The following is a 17,925-nucleotide window of genomic DNA, read 5'->3' as shown; positions in this document are numbered from 1 at the left end:
CGAGTTTGCAGAATGATATAGAATAGGCTAAGTGGGCAAAATGGAGTACTATCTGGAAAAGCAGATGTTGTTCACTTTGGCGGGTAGAATGAGAAAAACAGACTGTTAGTTAAATCTAACAATTGCAAAATTATGTGCAAGAGACAAATTCAGATGTTCTAGAGCATGAGTGTTTAGTATGCACATAAAGCACATAATTAGGGCGGCTGATTGAAACGTATAGGATTATGAAAGGATTGGACACTCTGGCAGGAGGAAACATATTTCCACTGATGGGGGAGTGCCGAACCAGAGGACACAACTTAAAAATACGGAGTAGACCATTTAGGACAGAGATGAGGAGAAACTACTTCACCCAGAGAGTGGTGGCTGTGTGGAATGCTCTGCCCCAGAGGGCAGTGGAGGCCCAGTCTCTGGATTCATTTAAGAAAGAATTGGATAGAGCTCTTAAAGATAGTGGAGTCAAGGGGTATGGAGATAAGGCTGGAACAGGATACTGATTGGGAATGATCAGCCATGATCATATTGAATGGCGGTGCAGGCTCGAAGGGCTGAATGGCCTACTCCTGCATCTATTGTCTATTGTCTAATGCAATGCTCTCACTTGTAATGAGAGCAATTGGAAGGAAGGATGTTATGCTTCCAGGTTTGGTAACAATACATGGCATTGGTGAGACTATAAATAGAAAACTGCAGTTTTGATCTTCCTGTCTTAAGAAATGAAGTAAACGCAGTGAAGGTGGTTCAGAGGGAGTTTACAAGATTGATACCTGAGATGAATAAGTTGTCTGAAGCAGAAAGATTGGGCAGGCTGGGCTTGTTTACACTGAAGGAAAGAAGAGTAAGGTGTGACTTGATTTCCTAAGATTGTTAATAGTCTTGACAAGGTGGACATAGAAATATATTTTATCGTGTGCGCCCGGAACTAGGGGGCATTGTTATAATATTACGGTTCACCCTTTTAGGGGGACAGATATCAGGAGAATTTCTTTTTTTCAGCGGGCTGTATGACATAGAACATTACAGAGCAGTCCAGGCCCTTCAGCTCTTGATGTGCCAACCTGTGGAACCAATCTGAAACCTATCTATCCTACACTGTTCCATTGTCATCCATATGTTTATCCAATGACCATTTAAATGCCTTTAAAGTTGGCGAGTCTACGACAGTTGCAGGCAGTGCATTCCACACCCCAACTACTTTCTGTGTAAAGAAACTACCTCTGGTGTCTGTCCTATATCTATCACCCTCAATTTAAAGCTATGTCCCCTTGTGCTAGCCATTACCATCCAAGGAAAAGGGCTCTCACTGTCCACCCTATCTAACCCTGTGATTATCTTGTACATCTCAATTAGGTCACCTCTCAACCTTCTTCTCTCTAACGAAAACAGCCTCAGGTCCCTCAGCCTTTCCTCATAAGACCTTCCCTCCATACCAGGCAACATCCCAGTAAATCTCCTCTTGACCCTTTCCAAAGCTTCCATATCCTTCTTGTAATGCAAACAGTTCTGGTTACCGTAACACTCCAAGTGTGGCCGCACCAGAGTTTTGTCCAGCTGCAGTGTGACCTTGTGGCTCTGAAAATCACACACCATATGCCTTCTTAAGAATGCTATCAACGTGGGAGGCAACTTTCAGGGATCTATGTACATGGACACCAAGATCTCTCTGCTCATCTGCATGGCTAAGAATCTTGCGATTACCCCAGTACTCTTTATTCCTGTTGCTTGTTCCAAAGAGAATCATCTCACACTTTTCCACATTAAACTCCATTTGCCACTACTCAGCCCAGTTTTGCAGCTTATCTATGTCCCCCTGTAACCAGCAACATCCTTCTGCACTATCCACAACTCCATTGACCTTACTGTCCTCCGCAAATTTACTAACCCATCCTTCTACCCCCTCATTTACATTATTTATAAAAATGACAAATGGCAGTGGCCCCAAAACAGATCCTTGCAGTATATCACTAGTAACTGAACTCAGGGATAAACCTTGCCCATCAACCACCCTCTACCATTTCTCAGCTAGCCAGTTTCTGATCTAAACAGCTGCATCACCCTCAATCCCATGCCTCCAAATTTTGTGCAATAACCTATCCTGAGGAATCTTATCAAATGCCTTACTGAAATCCATATACACCACATCAACCGCTTTACCCTCAACCACCTGTTTGGTCACCATCTCAAAGAACTCAAAAAGGCTTGTGAGGCACAACCTGCCTTTCACAAAACCATGTTGACTATCCCGAATCAACTTATCCCTCTCTAGATAATTATAAATCCTATCTCTTATAGCCTTTTCCAACTTTACCCACAACCAAAGTAAGGCTCACTGGTCTATAGTTACCAGATTATCTCTACTCCCCTTCTTGAACAAGGGACAACATATGCTATCCTCCATTCTTTTGGCACTATTCCCGTAGACAATGACGACATAAACATCAAAACTAAAGGCTCTGCAATCTCCTCCCTGGCTTCCCAGAGAATCCTAGGATAAATCCCATCCGGCCCAGGGGACTTACCTATTTTCACACTTTCCAGAATTGCGAACACCTCCTCCCCGTCTAGTCTAGGAGCCTGTACCTCTATATTGTCTTTGACAACATTATCTTTTTCCAGTGGGACGCTCTGCCTCAGAAGGTGTTAGAAACAAGATCAATGAATATTTTCAACATAGAGGTAAGATTGATTTCCCTGCCGAATGGAATCTAAGCTTCTCACAAGTAGAACAAGGGTCACTTATTTAAATTTGAGCTGTGAAGAAAATGCTTCTGCAGGAGCATCATAAATTCCAGAAATCTTTCTCCCGAAGACTTGTGGAGGTTTGACCACAATGAATTGAGAGAGGAAAAGATGGATTTTTGAAATATCAGGGATAGAGGGCAGAAAAGAGGCAGAGTCCTCGGTCTGATCAGCCATGATCTTATAGAAGGACACGGCAGGCTTTTGGGGCTGAGTGGTCTACACCTGCTCCTATTTCTTCGGTTCTTATAACACCTTTGACACTGCAGTACTCCTTCAGCACTGCACTGGGGTTTCAGCTCAGGTTTTTGCAACGAAACTTGAACCTGCAACTACTGACTCAGAAAACGTGCCCTACAGAACCACAGCTAACAGGAAGATGAAAACTGTGATAAAGTTACTTGATCGATCAGGTTGTATGGACTGAGCTACAGATTTTAGAGTACTAAATCTGCGAAGCATCAGCTGGTTTGGTTCAAACTTCATTTTCACACATGACAGCAAAATAATACAGACAGGATGGAGGATACATGGAATACAATGCATTTTAATTTATTTTAAAAAGTAGCTGGTGCTGTGATTTTACTACAGCAAATAACCTGAAGTTGGGATTTGAGGTGGCGGAAACTAGCTCAAACAAAGCAGTCAGAAATACGTTTGGATCACATCTTGCTCTTGTACTAGAAGCAGAGGTCCAGGTCCAGAACCATTACTAACCCAACACACTCCGAAGCCCATCTCTCCTCGAGATGCAGGACTCCATACAGGCCAGTTCAACATTTTACCGGGCAGCAAGATCTGACCCATGTACATCTCCTCAATCCTTGCTGAGACAGCAAACTGGGAAAGAATGGTAACATTGTTCCTGGGTGCTGAACAGTTTCAAACCAATTGTGTGGAGGCAGGAGAGGAAATTAAAATGTTGATCATGAAGCAGTGAGTGGCAGGAGGCAGTGATGACCAAGTTTTGACAGATCGAAGTCTGAAATTCTTCCTTTTCAAACCAAAATTAGTGCAAATTACATTCAGCCTTTCCTCTGCATTACCTAATAGAGATGAAGGCCCGTGTTCACGAAATATTACAGTTAGAGCTCATTGATGAGGAACTATTGAATCCAGTGTGCAATTCCTTAGCAGCTAGAAAGCCAACTCCAATCCAATGACTGTAACAAAGAACAAAGATAGTTTTTGTGGTAAATTTTGTTTTTTAAAATTGTGAATCGTGAGGTTAGGAATAGAGCAACGTTCAGTTCAGGCATACAGCATCAACACCAAAAAGCACAGGTTAGATACAAAATAAAACTTCTACAGTTTTCAATAAAACTCCTGGGGCAGATACAGTATGGGGTTCAATATGGAATAGAGCTCTCTCTACTCAATTAAAGCTTCTGCAGTTTTCAAGAAAGCTCACTCTACTCTTTTAAACTAAAAGTAAGGCCCTCTCTATACTTTCCCCATCAAACACTCTCAGGACAGGTACTGCACAGGGTTAAAAACAGAGTAAGGCTACCTTTACTCTGTCCCCATCAGACATTCCCAGGACACATGTAGCAAATTGTAGATACAGAATAAAGCTCCCTCAGAAGAAGTGAAGAATTTACAAAGATTACACAATAAAAGGAAATAAAATTGAAGAAATGCATCAGCCTCAATCTCACCTGCAAAGAATTCTCATGATCCTGAGTTGTCTCTTTCATTGCACTCAGAAGCTGACTGCGGAAGCTCTGACTTTCTTCAATTACAACAAGTGATTCCTCTCTGAAAGAGAAAGCAAGCAAAGGCTTTGAAAAATCTTGGACCCAAGTGCTCCCCATTCATACATTTGCCCTTTTTTGCGCTTTACCTAATGATCTTCCAAAGAACAGCACACAGTAATTTTCCATTACTATCTAATCATTATTCACACTCAAAGTACCCAATTCAGTTTGTGAATTGTGAGGTTGATGGATATTCACTGAAAATACTTATTCTGAACATGATGGTGACCCCAGGGCGCTCTGCTCCTTGTGTGCCAGACTATGACAGATCAGGCTGAACTGATGCAGCATGGCCCAGCAGCTCTGGGCAGTGGTTGAGAAGCTGGCAGGGGAACTGTCATTCTGAAAGAGAAGGGAAGATATCTCTCAACAGGAGCCTGTGTCTCTTGGGAGACTGAGCATTTGAACACTGACTACTTTGCTTGAGAACAGAGTGTAGGCCTGATCAGGGCCAGCTTGCCACTTTCTTCACTAAGCTTTGTAAACAAGCTATTTTCATGACTGGAGGCAATCACTCTATCGAAGGTGCTCCAAGAGTTAGCTTCTCATTCCCTAGTTAACCAAATGGGTCTCACTTATTTTATTCTTGAACAGGATGAGGGTGTCACTGGCTAGGTATCATTTACTGCCCATTCCTAATTGCCCAGAGGGCAATTGAAAGTCATCCACTTTGTTGTGGATCTGGAGTCACACGTAAGCCAGACCAGGTAATGATGGCAGTTTCCCTCCCTTAAGAACGTCAGTGAGCCAGATGGGTTTTTTCGACAATTGGCAATGGATTTATAGTAGTCATTAGATCCTGAATTCCAGATGCTTATTGAATTCAAATTCCACCATCTGCCATGGTGGGATTCGAACCCAGTTCTCCAGAACATTCCCTGGGTCTCTGGATTAACAGTCTAGTAATAATACCACTAGGCCATCGCCTCCCCACTTCTGTGACCAAAAACCCTTAGAAACCAATTTCTGTCCCATTTATTAGAACTGGGGTTCGCCCAAACAAAGAGGGTGGAATTCTGAGACTTACAAATTTCTCGACTTCTCGGAGGGCAGCATGCTGAGAGAGGGAGGAGAGATTGACTGACTTGGGGCAGACAGACGGCTGGTACTGAGATTCTCAGGACTTCCACTGACCGGACCTCGCACCTTGCTCTGAAAGAAACCATAAACTCATCTCAGATTGTGCTGGTGGCACTGGATGTGGCCACAAATTTAATGTAACCATAACAAATACTTCGGCTGGCAAAATCCCGAGCAGCATTTCAGAATACCTTTAGGAAAAAAACAGTTTTGTAGAATCGTACAACACAAGCGTCCATTCACCCTAACTGCCCTTCTAAAATGTTATCATGAGTAGTCCATACTCACTACTCCTTTTCCACAACCTTCCAATTCTTTCATTTTTGTTTCAGAGTCATAGAGATGTACAGCACAGAAACAGACCTTTTGGTCCAACTTATCCATGCCAACCAGATATCCTAAATTAATGTAGCCCCATTTGCCAGCACTTGATCCATATCTCTCTCAACCCTTCCTGTTCATATATCCATCCAAGTGCCTTCTAAATATTGTAATTGTACCAGCCTCCACCACTCCCTCTGGCAGATCCATACACACACCATCCTCCCTGTGAAAACGTTGCCCCTCAGGTCCTTTCTAAATCTTTCCCCTCTCACCCGAAACCTGTGGCCTCTAGTTCTGGACTCCCCCAACCCAGGGAAAAGACCTTGTCTATTTACCCTGTCCATGTCCCTCATGATCTTCTAAACGTCTATAATGTCATCCCTCAGCCTCCAACACTCCAGGGAAAACACCCCATCCTCATCAGCCTCTCCCTATAACTCAAACCGTCCAACCTTGGCAACATCCTTGTAAATCTTTTCTGAACCCTTTCAAGTTTCACAATATCCTCCTGTTGCAGGGAGACCAGAATTGCACACAATATTCCAAAAGTGGCCTAAGCAATGTCCTATTGAGCCACAACATGACCTCCCAACTCCTATACTCAATTCTCTGATCAATAACGGAAAACATCCTAAACACCTTCTTCACTGTCTTATCTATCTGAGACTCCACTTTCAAGGAACTATGAACCTGTACTTCAAGGTCTCTCTGCTTAGCAACACTCCCAGGACCTGACCATTAAATTTTCTTTAAAGTGTTTACGTAACTTCTTTACAAAAATTCCAATTCAAATATTTTACCTTCTTAAAAATATACTGAAATAGTGCCTACTCCCCATCGTTAATAGGGTGTTCTCAAGAGGAGCTCCAGTCAATGAACTGCTGACTGTAATTCTGTCATAGAGACATCCAGCTGGGAGGATGCACAGAGATACCATGTTAGAGGATAAATGATCAACTATAGGACTTATATCCAACTGAAGTTTGGAACCTCCTAACTTGTTTTCAACTACTTTTTCTTCCATTACTCATTCATGGCACTTGGGCATCATTGACAGTATTTATTCTCCACTCCTCCAGAACGCTGTGATGTGCCATTTTCATAAATATAGCTCAGCATTTTGCTGGACCATTTTGGAGAACATTTACGATCCAGGGCTTTGTTGCAGGTCTGGACGCACATAAAGACCAGACTAGGTGAGGACGGCAAATTCCCTCCTGGAAGGAGAGTTAGAGAACCAGGTAGGCTTTAATAACAATTCCTGAATTATATGGTTACAATTACATCAAAACACTTTTTTCCAAATTTATTTAGATCACTCAATTTGACTTTACTAGCTGCCAGAATGAGGTTTAAACTATGTCACCAGACATCCTGCTTACGTTAAGAGCCCAGCAACATAACCACTGCACTAAAAGACCCCAGGGAATCAATGAAGTACTTTTGAAGTATAGTCACTATTGTAATGTATGGCAGCAAGATCCCACAAATAATAATGAGATACTGAACATATAACATATGTAGTCTTTTCCTTTAACGCTACATATTTGACAGGAGGAGGACTTCATTGCACTTTTTATAACAGTGTCATGTGATCCTCTGCATCCACCTGAGAGAAAGATGATAAGCATCCACAGCAACTCTGACAGTGCAACGCTCCTACACTGCCTCTGCCCTGTCCTTTTCACAATGCAGCATTTCTTGAGCACTGCCACCCTGACATATATCTTAGGGATCGTGCAACTGAGGGGTAGGCCTAATTGTGGTAGTAACACTCAGAGGTGGCACTTGTATAGGCAGAATACTTAGCTGACAATACTCACACATGCAATCTTCAGGAGATGCCAGAGTTCTTTCTGACGCTTCTCCTGTAGTTTCATCACCTGCTTCTCATCGTCTGCCATCTGTTGTAGTACCTCATCCAGCCGGGGTAGCAGATCAATTACTTTCTGTTTACAGGCCAGAGTTTTACTGCAAGAGAAGAGGAAACATACAGAGACCAAGACACAACCATCTCCATCTCACAGTAGCCATACAAATGAACCAGTCCAAAGACACACCATCTGGATAACACACTGTACCACAAAGCTCAGGGTAAAATTACCATACCTCACATTGCCTTCTTATTAAGCTTGCTGTTCCAAGACCATTATTCTTTTGCAAAATGATTGCTGTCCACTATTTTTCTCAAAAAGGCAGCCCAACACAATCATCCCAAAAAAACAGAATTTAGGTAAAGGATACGAGCCTTGCCAGCAATTCTCATGTCCAAACAGAGAATATCAAAACTCTCTACCAAACCGTGGTGCTACTCCTTGCGATATGCGTCCAGTCATTTCACTCGCTTAATCTTCACAGCATTAGAACCGAAAGATCACACTGGTTACAGTAATAGACAGCATTGGATCAGTGAAGGCATTCCATGAGTTAAATACAGAGTAAAGCTATGGCCATCATTCTCAGGGCAGCTACAGCATGGGTTAACATACAGAGTGAAGCTCCTTCTTCACTGTCTCCATTCACCACTTCAAGAACAGCAACATAATGGGGTTGGATACAGAGGAAAACTGCCTCTAGTCTGTCCCAGCAGGATGCTGTTTCCCTGATGTCACCAATTAGTGTTGAGGATTACATTTTCTTCAGCCCTGTAATTGTTCTTGGGCCAGGATGTCAGCAAATAAAGCAAACATTACTCAGTTGTCAGAGATGCAGCAATGTTTGGAATCAGGCTACAAGTCACTTCACCACTCCTTGCTGCTATGTTCTAGATTCTGCTCACTACCCTTACCATGTTGCATCGCAGAAACAGAATCACCAATTGCTCCACCCCATCCTCAGTAAATAGCATTCTTTACAGAGGTTTGTATAATACAGTTGTTCCATTCCTAATTAACCAGACAGCAGAGCAAGTTTGAGTGATATTTTTCTCCTGTTTGGTGTCAGAAACTACTTGGTTTTTACTTAGTCATGAAGTCAGAGAGATGTACAGCATGGAAACAGACCCTTCGGTCCAACCCGTCCATGCCGACCCAGATATCCCAACCCAATCTAGTCCCACCTGCCAGCACCCGGCCCATATCCCTCCAAACCCTTCCTATTCATATACCCAGCCAAATGCCTCTTAAATGCTGTCATTGTACCAGCCTCCATCACTTCCTCTGGCAGCTTATTCCATACACATACCACTCTCTGTGTGAAAAAAGTTGCCTCTTAGGTCTCTTTTATATCTTTCCCCTCTCACCCTAAATCTATGCCCTCTAGTTCTGGACTCCCCCACCCCAGGGAAAAGACTTTGTCTATTTATCCTATCCAAGCCCCTCATAATAGTTTGGTCTCCTGACCTGCAGTGATTGTATGTGAGACTTGAAAGCCAAACCAAGCGCACTGAGCTTGTGTACAGCATTCTGATAGCTCACTGTCCCCTCTACCAGTCATACCTGAGATGCGAGTAGATGTCCTTCACCTTCTTATCAAAGCTCTGCAGGGTTTGTAAAAGAATTCGTACCATCTCCTGGCTGTCCCCATTCGACCGCTGGTCTACGGAACAAACACATTCAATTTCTATTTAAAATCATCACATCGTTTCCATATCCACTTAATTCACATGCAGTAAGTTCCAGGTTATTGCCAATTGCTGTGCAAAAATACTCTTCATTGCATCCTCCCTTGCATTCTTAAATCTGGCCTAGCCCCCATCTCTGTACCAATAACAGCTAAATGTTTTCCTTCTTTACCTGATCTAAACCTGTCATAATCTTGTACACTTTTATCAAACTTTGCTTTGAGTATTCTTCGCTCCAAAAAGAGCAATCTCAGTTTCTCCAACCTAATGTTAAACTAAAATCCTTAAATTCATTCCCTGAAATCATTCTGGTAAATCACTTCTACATTCTCTCAAGGACCTTAACACCCTTCCTACTATAGTTATCTCAGAGCCAAAACTTTACAAAAATTCAACATTATTTCTCAACATTTGTACTCATTTCTAGATTTGTGGAACCCAAGCTGCTTTGCTGAGCAGTCGGTCAATAAGTCCTGCCACCTTCAAAGATCTAAGCATGTGCACCTCCAGGACCCTCTGTCCCTGTTCCCTTTAAAAACTATGTCATTAAATCCAGATTGGTATCCCCAACATGTCACGCCATACACCTCTGTGTTAAATTCCATTTGCTGCTTGTTCACCTACTGTGCTAACCCACTGGTGTATTGTTATCCTGTTACAACTAATTACTATCACCCTCTCTGCCTGCCACCAAAGTAATGCCCGGAATAAAACCAGGAATGAAAGTGAAAGCCCACCATTACTTTAAAGCTACTCTTGAAGCAAAGAAATATTTCAGCTGTAGATCGATCACCTGGACAGGACTCCCCTTCTGAATGTTAACCTTTCTCCAACTTCTTTAGCAACTAATGTGTCCACTGTTTGCTGACAATGATTTCTATTCCTATTTGTTTTTGAGTTTGAAGTCTTTTTGCCTACCTCTTGGTCTCTCCCGCAGTTTACGGTACAATTCCATCGCAGCATCCTCCCTGGGGTGGCAGGAAAACATTAAATCCAATTAGGAAAAGCACACAGTAATTTAGTAAGTACTGATTGTGTCCCAATAGGAAATTGAATGCAAGACAACTCAAAGGTGCTACTTACACAGTGAATAGGTACTACATATAGTTCCGGTTACCAGATTACTCAAAACAGATTGAGGCATCTGAGAGAGTGTGTAGAGAAGGATTACAAGGGTGAAGCCAGAAATGCAAAGGTACACACATCACAAAGGATTGACAGATTGGGTCTCCTTTCTACTGGATGTGTAAAGTTTCAGGGATGACTAAAGAGAGGTCTTTGAAAGCATGAATGAAGGCAGAATGGAGGGAAGATCCTAACTAGAAACCAACAATACAAGATCGTAACTAAGAAATCCAACCAGGAATTCGGAAGAAAATTTCTTACCCATAAGAGTGATGAGCATATGGAATTCACCACCTCAGGGAATAAGTGAAGTGAATATATCCATTTATTTCAGACTAAGCTAGTCAAGCGTAGAAGGAAGAAGGTATTGGGAGTTATGCTGGTGAATTTGGAGAAGGAAGATAGAAGGAGACTTAACTTGAGAATGTGGGAGAGTCAATAAAGTAGTGGTAATGTTGCTGATTAGTAATCTGAACCCCAGGCTAATGTTTAAATCCTATCATAGAATCATAGAGTCAAAGAATCAGACAGCATGGAAATAGATCCTCCGTTCTGTTAATAATGAGGTCATGCCAACCATGTTCCCAAAATAAACTAGTCCCACCTGCATGCATTTAGTTCAAATTCCCCCCCAAACCTTTCTTGTTCATCTACTTATTCAAATGTCCAAACACTGTAACTGCACCCGCTTTCATCACTTCCTCTGGCAATTCGTTCCATGCACAAACTACTGTCTGTATAAAATAGTTGCTGCTCATGTCCTTTTTTAAAGCTTTCTCCTCTCACTTTAAAAAATTGCTCCCAAGATTTGAACTGCCCCACTTTAACTATGCCCTTCATGATTTTATCAACCTCTATGAGGTCACCCCTCAATCTTGTACACTCCAGTCAAAGAAGTCCCAGCTTATTTTTATATTTCAAAACCTCCATTCCTGGCAACATCCTGGTAAATCTTGTCTGAACCCTCTCCAGTTTAATAATATCCTTCCTGTAACAGGTTAACCAGAACTGCACACAGAACCCCAGAAGACACCTTATCAACGTTCTGTACAGCCTCATCATGACGTCCCAATTCCTATAACTCAGAGGTCTGAGAAATGAACACTTGCTGAACACCTTCTTAACCACCCTGTCTACCAATGATGCAAATTTCGAAGAATTATGTACCTGAACCCCTGGGTTTCTCTGTTCGACAATACCACCTACCATGAATTGTGTAAGTCCTGCCCTTGTTTTGTTTTACCAAAATGCAAAACTTTGCATTTATCCAAACTAAACTCCATCTGCCACACCTCAGCCCATTAACCCAATCGATCAAGATCCCTTTGTAATCTTACCTAACCTTCTTCACAGTCTACTATACCACCAATTTTGGTGTCATCCACAAACCTACTAAGCATGCCTCCTTTATTCTCATCCAAGCCATTTATATGAGTGACAAATAAAAGTGGACCCAGTGCTGATCCTTGCAAAGCACCACTGGTCACAGGCCTCTAGTCCAAAACACAAGCGTCCACCACCATCTTCTGTCTCCTACTGTAAAACCAATTTTGTATCAGTTGACAAGCTCTCCCTGAATCCCATATGATCTAACTTGACCAATTAGTCTACCATGTGCAACCTGTCCAAGGCTTTACTCAAGTCCAAGTAAACAATGTCTACTGCTCTCTCCTCGTCAACCTTTTTGGTTACTTCCTCAGAAAACTCAATCAATTATGTGAGACATGATTTCTAATGCACAAAACCACGCTGACGATTCCGAATCATTCCTTGCCTTTCTAAATGCATATAAATCGTACCTTTCAGAATCACCTCAAAAACCTACCCACCACCAATATCAGACTCACAGGTCTATAGTTCCCAGGCTTCTTTGAAGTCCATAAACATATGGAATAAAAAGCTGTATAGCCTAACGGTGACCATACAACCACCGTTCATTGTTGTAAAAACTTATTTGGTTTACTAATGTCCTTCAGGTAAGGAAACATGCCAGGTGACTCCAGATACATATTAACGTGGATGAATCTTAATTCCCATTGGGAAAGAGAAATGCGTCCAAAATGACACCCACACTCCATGTACGATTTTAAAAAAACACACGAGCTTAGAGTGGTTGGGCGGAATGGTCTACTTCAATGACACGTATCCTATATAATCCCATAAACTGGTCCCAGTCACTAATCAGGACAATGCACTCTAATTTACAGGAACCACTCCTTCACCAACACACACACATTAACGAGCCACCCATCTTATTGCTACTTGAGGGAGCCTGCTGTGCACAGATTAGCCATTGCATATGCTGACAAAGCAACAGTCTTTAATGTGATTTCTTGGCTGTGAAGTACTTGGGAATTCTTTCTTCAATCTAATTGGAATATAGGAAAAAAAAACACATTCTCATTGACCCAAGGGAATTCTTTCCTGATCCTCTGGCATTATTTAGGTCACTAGGACAAATACACATATTGTTAGGAATATCAATGATGATTTTAGGTAAATGTGAGTTTTAATTTAATTCAAAGATAACTCAGCAGATAAAAACATAATATGATTCTTCTCTGAATGGACAGACTAAGCCATAAATATATCATGGAGAAGCAAACACAGTACGTGATCTCAGAAACCAAAGAGTTTCTTACAGAACTTCCAGAGCCTCTCCTCGTTGTCGTGCTAACGGACTCCTCTGCAGGTCAACCAGATCGGTTTGAAGTGCCATGGATAACTCATCCAGAGTGGTCACATCATCCATCTAAAGAGAGCAGAGAAACTATTGGAAAAGACAGTGAAGCAGAAGAGCTGGACAGGAATTCCAGTGAGTTGCAGGTCGGGGTGGTGGGGGGCGAGGTGGGGGAATCCTTAGTTTTTGCTCTGCTCCAAACTCAATTTTCTCCTTTACTCTGTCCCGAGAACAATCTTTTTCCAGATCTAAGGTCATTGTCCATTTCTGGTCCAGTTCTCTTGTCGAAATTCTGCCCCATGCTGTTACCTCTTAGATTCATGACAACATGGAATGAAGGTATTCAGCCCATCAAGTCCTTGTTCACTCTTTGTTGAGCATTCTGTCAGCCACATTGCCTACTCTTTCCTGTAGCCCAGGAAGTTCATTTAGCTCAAATGCCCATCCAATTTCTTTTTGAAATGCTTCATCTTGACTTTGACCTCCTGCATCTCTCTCTCTCAAAGTCTTAAATCTGTTCCCTACTCTTCTACCATCTGTAGGATATTCTACCAGCTTTATTTTGTCTACACAATAATACAACATTGTTACATAATGCTGTTAGCATCTTGTGAAATCTCCCTTCAATCTTCTTTAGACCAAGGGGAACAGCCCCAGATTGTCCAAACTAACCTCGTAGCTAAAATCCCCCATAAAAGGAACTATTTTGGTCAATCTTCTTGAGGACTCTCACATTGTTTAAAAGATGTGTTGACCAGAGCTGGATACAATGCTCCATTTGTGGTCTAATCTGTGCTTGATAAAATTTCAACACAACTTGCTTGCTCTGTACTCAATCTTTCTATTTTTGAATCTGAAGATCCTACATTTCAAGGACACCTTCCATCATTAGATGGTCCCCAAGCTTCAGTTCTTGAAACATAGAAGGTTCTGACGGGTTTGACAGGGTAGAATTTGAGAAGATTGTTTCATTAGTGGGGGAATCTCAAACTTGGAAACATAGAAAACAAGGGCACGACAAGATCATTTGACCCTTTGAACCTGCTCCACCATTCAATATGATGATGGCTGACCATCCCACTCAATAACATGTTCAAACTTTTCTCCAATATCCTGTGATTCCTTTAGCCCTGAGTTATCAATGTATTTGCCTCAAATGCTTTCTGGGTAGCGAGTTCCACAGGTCTACCATTGTCTGGGTGAAGAAATTTCTTACCTCAGTCCCAAATGGGTTACCCCAAATCCTGAGATTGTGATCCCTCTTTCTGAACTCTTGTCCACCAGGAACATCCTTCCTGCATCTTTCCTGTCCAGTCATATTAGAATTTTATAAGTTTCTGTGAGATCTCTCCTCATTCCAGCAAATATAAACCTAACCGATTCAACCTTTCATATGTCAGTCCTGCGATCCCAGGAACCAGTCTGGTAAATCTTGGCTGCACTCCCTCTGCAGAAAAAATATCCACGGTGGCACAGTGGTTAGCACTGCTGCCTCACAGCGCCAGAGACCTGGGTTCAATTCCTGACTCAGGCGACTGACTGTGTGGAGTTTGCACATTCTCCCCGTGTCTGCGTGGGTTTCCTCCGGGTGCTCCGGTTTCCTCCCACAGTCCAAAGATGTGCACATCAGGTGAATTGGCCATGCTAGATTCCCCATAGTGTAAGGTAAAGGGGTAAATGTAGGGGAATGGGTGGGCTACGCTTCAGCGGGTCGGTGAGGACTTGATGGGCCGAAGGGCCTGTTTCCACACTGTAAGTAATTAGATTAGATTACTTACAGTGTGGAAACAGGCCCTTCGGCCCAACAAGTCCACACCGCCCCGCCGAAGCGCAACCCACCCATACCCCTACATCTACCCCTTACCTAACTATGGGCAATTTAGCATGGCCAATTCACCTGACCTGCACATCTTTGGAGTGTGGGAGGAAACCGGAGCACCCGGAGGAAACCCATGCAGACACGGGGAGAATGTGCAAACTCCACACAGAGAGTCGCCTGAGGCGGGAATTGAACCCGGGTCTCTGGCGCTGTGAGGCAGCAGTGCTAACCACTGTGCCACCGTGCCGCCCATGAATCTAATCTAATCTAAAAATTGCTCAAGTCCCTTATTCTGTAACTCTTATTTAAAATTGGGTTGCAAAGGAATTTCTTCTCTTCGAGGATAATGAATGTCTGAAATTCTGTACCCCATAGAGTTGTGAAGGCAAGATCGCTGAAAGTACTTAAAAAGGAGGTAGATAGATTTTTGAAATTCTGTGTGGCATCATAGAGGAATCGAGACCCGGAGTAAATTGGCCATAATTTTGTGGATTGGCAGGGAGGTGTGAAAGGCTGAATGACCTACACCTGATCCTATTTCTTATGTTGCGATTATGTAAACCTTGATATCCCTCAAACATTGACCTTGTCCACTCCCAATACTCCCACCACATCACTTCTCCACCCCACTTATTAGAAAGTGGATAGAAAGGCACCAATCGAAGATGGTGATCCCAGCAAAGCATCAGAACAGTCCAGATCCCAAGCATGGACAGGGAGACAGACAGTCAGGTGGCGAGAATACTCACTCTTCTGCATCCTTCTGCTTTCAGTTGCATTTCTTTCCAGGCAGTGATCATTTTCTCGGAGGCTGGAAGAGCATGATAATTGGGTCAGCATAGATAGAAACAAAGCTTTGTCCCCACTGCAGTCAGTGACAGGTTTCAATATCATTCCATTTAATTGGACAACTCAGTCTCAGACCTTTGCCAAAAAACTTCCTGAAAATCTAAATAAACTACATCATGAAGAATAGTGCCATATATTCATGCTTCCTGAAGTCAGCACTTCTCCTCTTCTAAATCCATGTCAGCTATTTCTTAGCTAGCCATTGGAGCAAAAAGAGTTTCTCATTGGACCTCCAGATTTAAGATAAAGTCTTTTTATTATGATCTGGAGGTGTAAACAGCAATCTGTACATATTTCGTGCTTTTTGCAATAGTCAATAGAGTGCGTTTGAAATATATTAAAGATTAACTGATTGATGTTGAAATAATCCAGGGACCATAACAGGAAAATATCGTGAATATGTTTTTGAATCAGGATCACTCTCCTTTAAGCTAAAGCTGAGGGAGCAATACGAAAGGAGTGTGCAAAAATCATGAGCAGCCTGGACAAAGTAGCCAGAGAGAATCTGTTCATATTGGCAGAAGGGTTAAGCAAGATAACAATTTACGGTGATTGGCAAAAGAACTAAAGGTGAGGTGAAGAAAAATTATCTGGAATTCACTACCTGAGGTTGTGGTCGAGGCAGCTTCAATCAGGCCTTTCAAAAGGGAATGAGATAATTGGAAAAAGATCTGTGGGACATGCTTGGGGCTTGGTGAGGTGTTCTTACAGAAAGTCAGCTCAAACATTATGGGCCAAATATGGTCCTTCAGTCCTGTGCTGTAACCATGCTTTAATTCTTTGAAGATATTGTGGTTCTGTTCGCCGAGCTGGGAATTTGTGTTGCAGACGTTTCGTCCCCTGTCTAGGTGACATCCTCAGTGCTTGGGAGCCTCCTGTGAAGCGCTTCTGTGATGTTTCCTCCAGCATTTATGGTGATTTGTATCTGCAGTATACTGCAGCGGACAGCTGGAACTGACAACCGGACAACCGAAGTGGCAGATACAAATCACTATAAATGCTGGAGGAAACATCACAGAAGCGCTTCACAGGAGGCTCCCAAGCACTGAGGATGTCACCTAGACAGGGGACAAAACTTCTGCAACACAAATTCCCAGCTCGGCAAACAGAACCACGACAACGAGCACCCAAGCTACAAATCTTCTCACAAACTTTGAAGATATAGCAGACATGCACAGAGAGGGAGAGGAAAGGTTGGTTTTAAGGGGTCTGAATGGAACCAACACAATAGTGCATCTCTCTCTCTCTCTATCCCCTCCACCCCACCAACCCCTGTCCCCCCTCGGGGGCTGAGTGACCTGCTGCAAATTGCCAGAACTTTCTGTTCCCTGATATTTTGCCAATATTGTCAGCAGTGTACGTGTCCAGGGATTGTTGCAGGGTGAGAGAGAGATTGGAGCCAGCCCTGGCTCTTCGGACTAGGACCTCCTGGCTATCGACTCATTGGCCCTGTTCGATGCCTGACACCTGAATACTCACTGATTCCAAATTCCATCTGTTCACTGTATTTCTCCAGGTCAATCTGGATACTGACTCGAAAGAAATCCAGCTTTGCTTTCAACTGCTGGCACCTGGACAGCATGGTTGTCTTATGTTTGGACAGATTGCTGTTGTAGCGCAGTAAACTCATCCTGGAGAGAAACAAGACATCAGTTCAAGGATTCATTCTCCCCAGGCGATCTGATAAAGGTTGACAAAATTTTTACGTCTTCTTCAGGAGAGGTAAACAAAGAAAGATGATGGTACAACAACTACAGGACACAGAGTTAAGATTGTCGACAAGCAATGAAGAAGGGTGAATGCGCAGAAGAACTTTTTATGCTGTAGGTGGTAATGAGTTGGAACCTGCTGCCCACGATGCTGGTGAAAGGAGACAGTGAACAACTTCAAAAGGGAAATCGACAGGCACTTCAGGAAAATGGGGAGGGCGATGGAGAGACAGTGTGACAATGGCATTTCTGGAGTATTCTGCAGAGAGTCGGCATGG

At 42.8% G+C, this 17,925-nt stretch overlaps 1 protein-coding gene across 3 annotated transcripts in view; it reads right to left on the bottom strand.

Moving 5' to 3' along the window:
- Positions 1 to 3,264: 3,264 nt before the first annotated feature.
- Positions 3,265 to 17,925, bottom strand: part of ikbkb (inhibitor of nuclear factor kappa B kinase subunit beta) — a 76,394-nt gene continuing 61,733 nt past the window's right edge. For all 3 annotated transcript variants that reach the window (XM_072554240.1, XM_072554239.1, XM_072554241.1), the window contains 9 exons: positions 17,418 to 17,569; positions 15,839 to 15,900; positions 13,233 to 13,342; positions 10,384 to 10,433; positions 9,341 to 9,440; positions 7,727 to 7,874; positions 5,527 to 5,651; positions 4,401 to 4,500; positions 3,265 to 3,905 (listed from right to left, as the gene is read on the bottom strand). In XM_072554240.1, the coding sequence (XP_072410341.1) occupies positions 3,873 to 3,905; positions 4,401 to 4,500; positions 5,527 to 5,651; positions 7,727 to 7,874; positions 9,341 to 9,440; positions 10,384 to 10,433; positions 13,233 to 13,342; positions 15,839 to 15,900; positions 17,418 to 17,569 (880 nt within the window). In that variant the 3' untranslated portion in view covers positions 3,265 to 3,872. The remainder of the gene's footprint in view (positions 3,906 to 4,400; positions 4,501 to 5,526; positions 5,652 to 7,726; positions 7,875 to 9,340; positions 9,441 to 10,383; positions 10,434 to 13,232; positions 13,343 to 15,838; positions 15,901 to 17,417; positions 17,570 to 17,925) is intronic.

The sequence above is a fragment of the Chiloscyllium punctatum genome, chromosome 35 (genome assembly GCF_047496795.1).
Source record: "Chiloscyllium punctatum isolate Juve2018m chromosome 35, sChiPun1.3, whole genome shotgun sequence".
NCBI lineage: Eukaryota > Metazoa > Chordata > Chondrichthyes > Orectolobiformes > Hemiscylliidae > Chiloscyllium > Chiloscyllium punctatum.
This window is presented reverse-complemented; position numbering and strand designations above follow the sequence as displayed.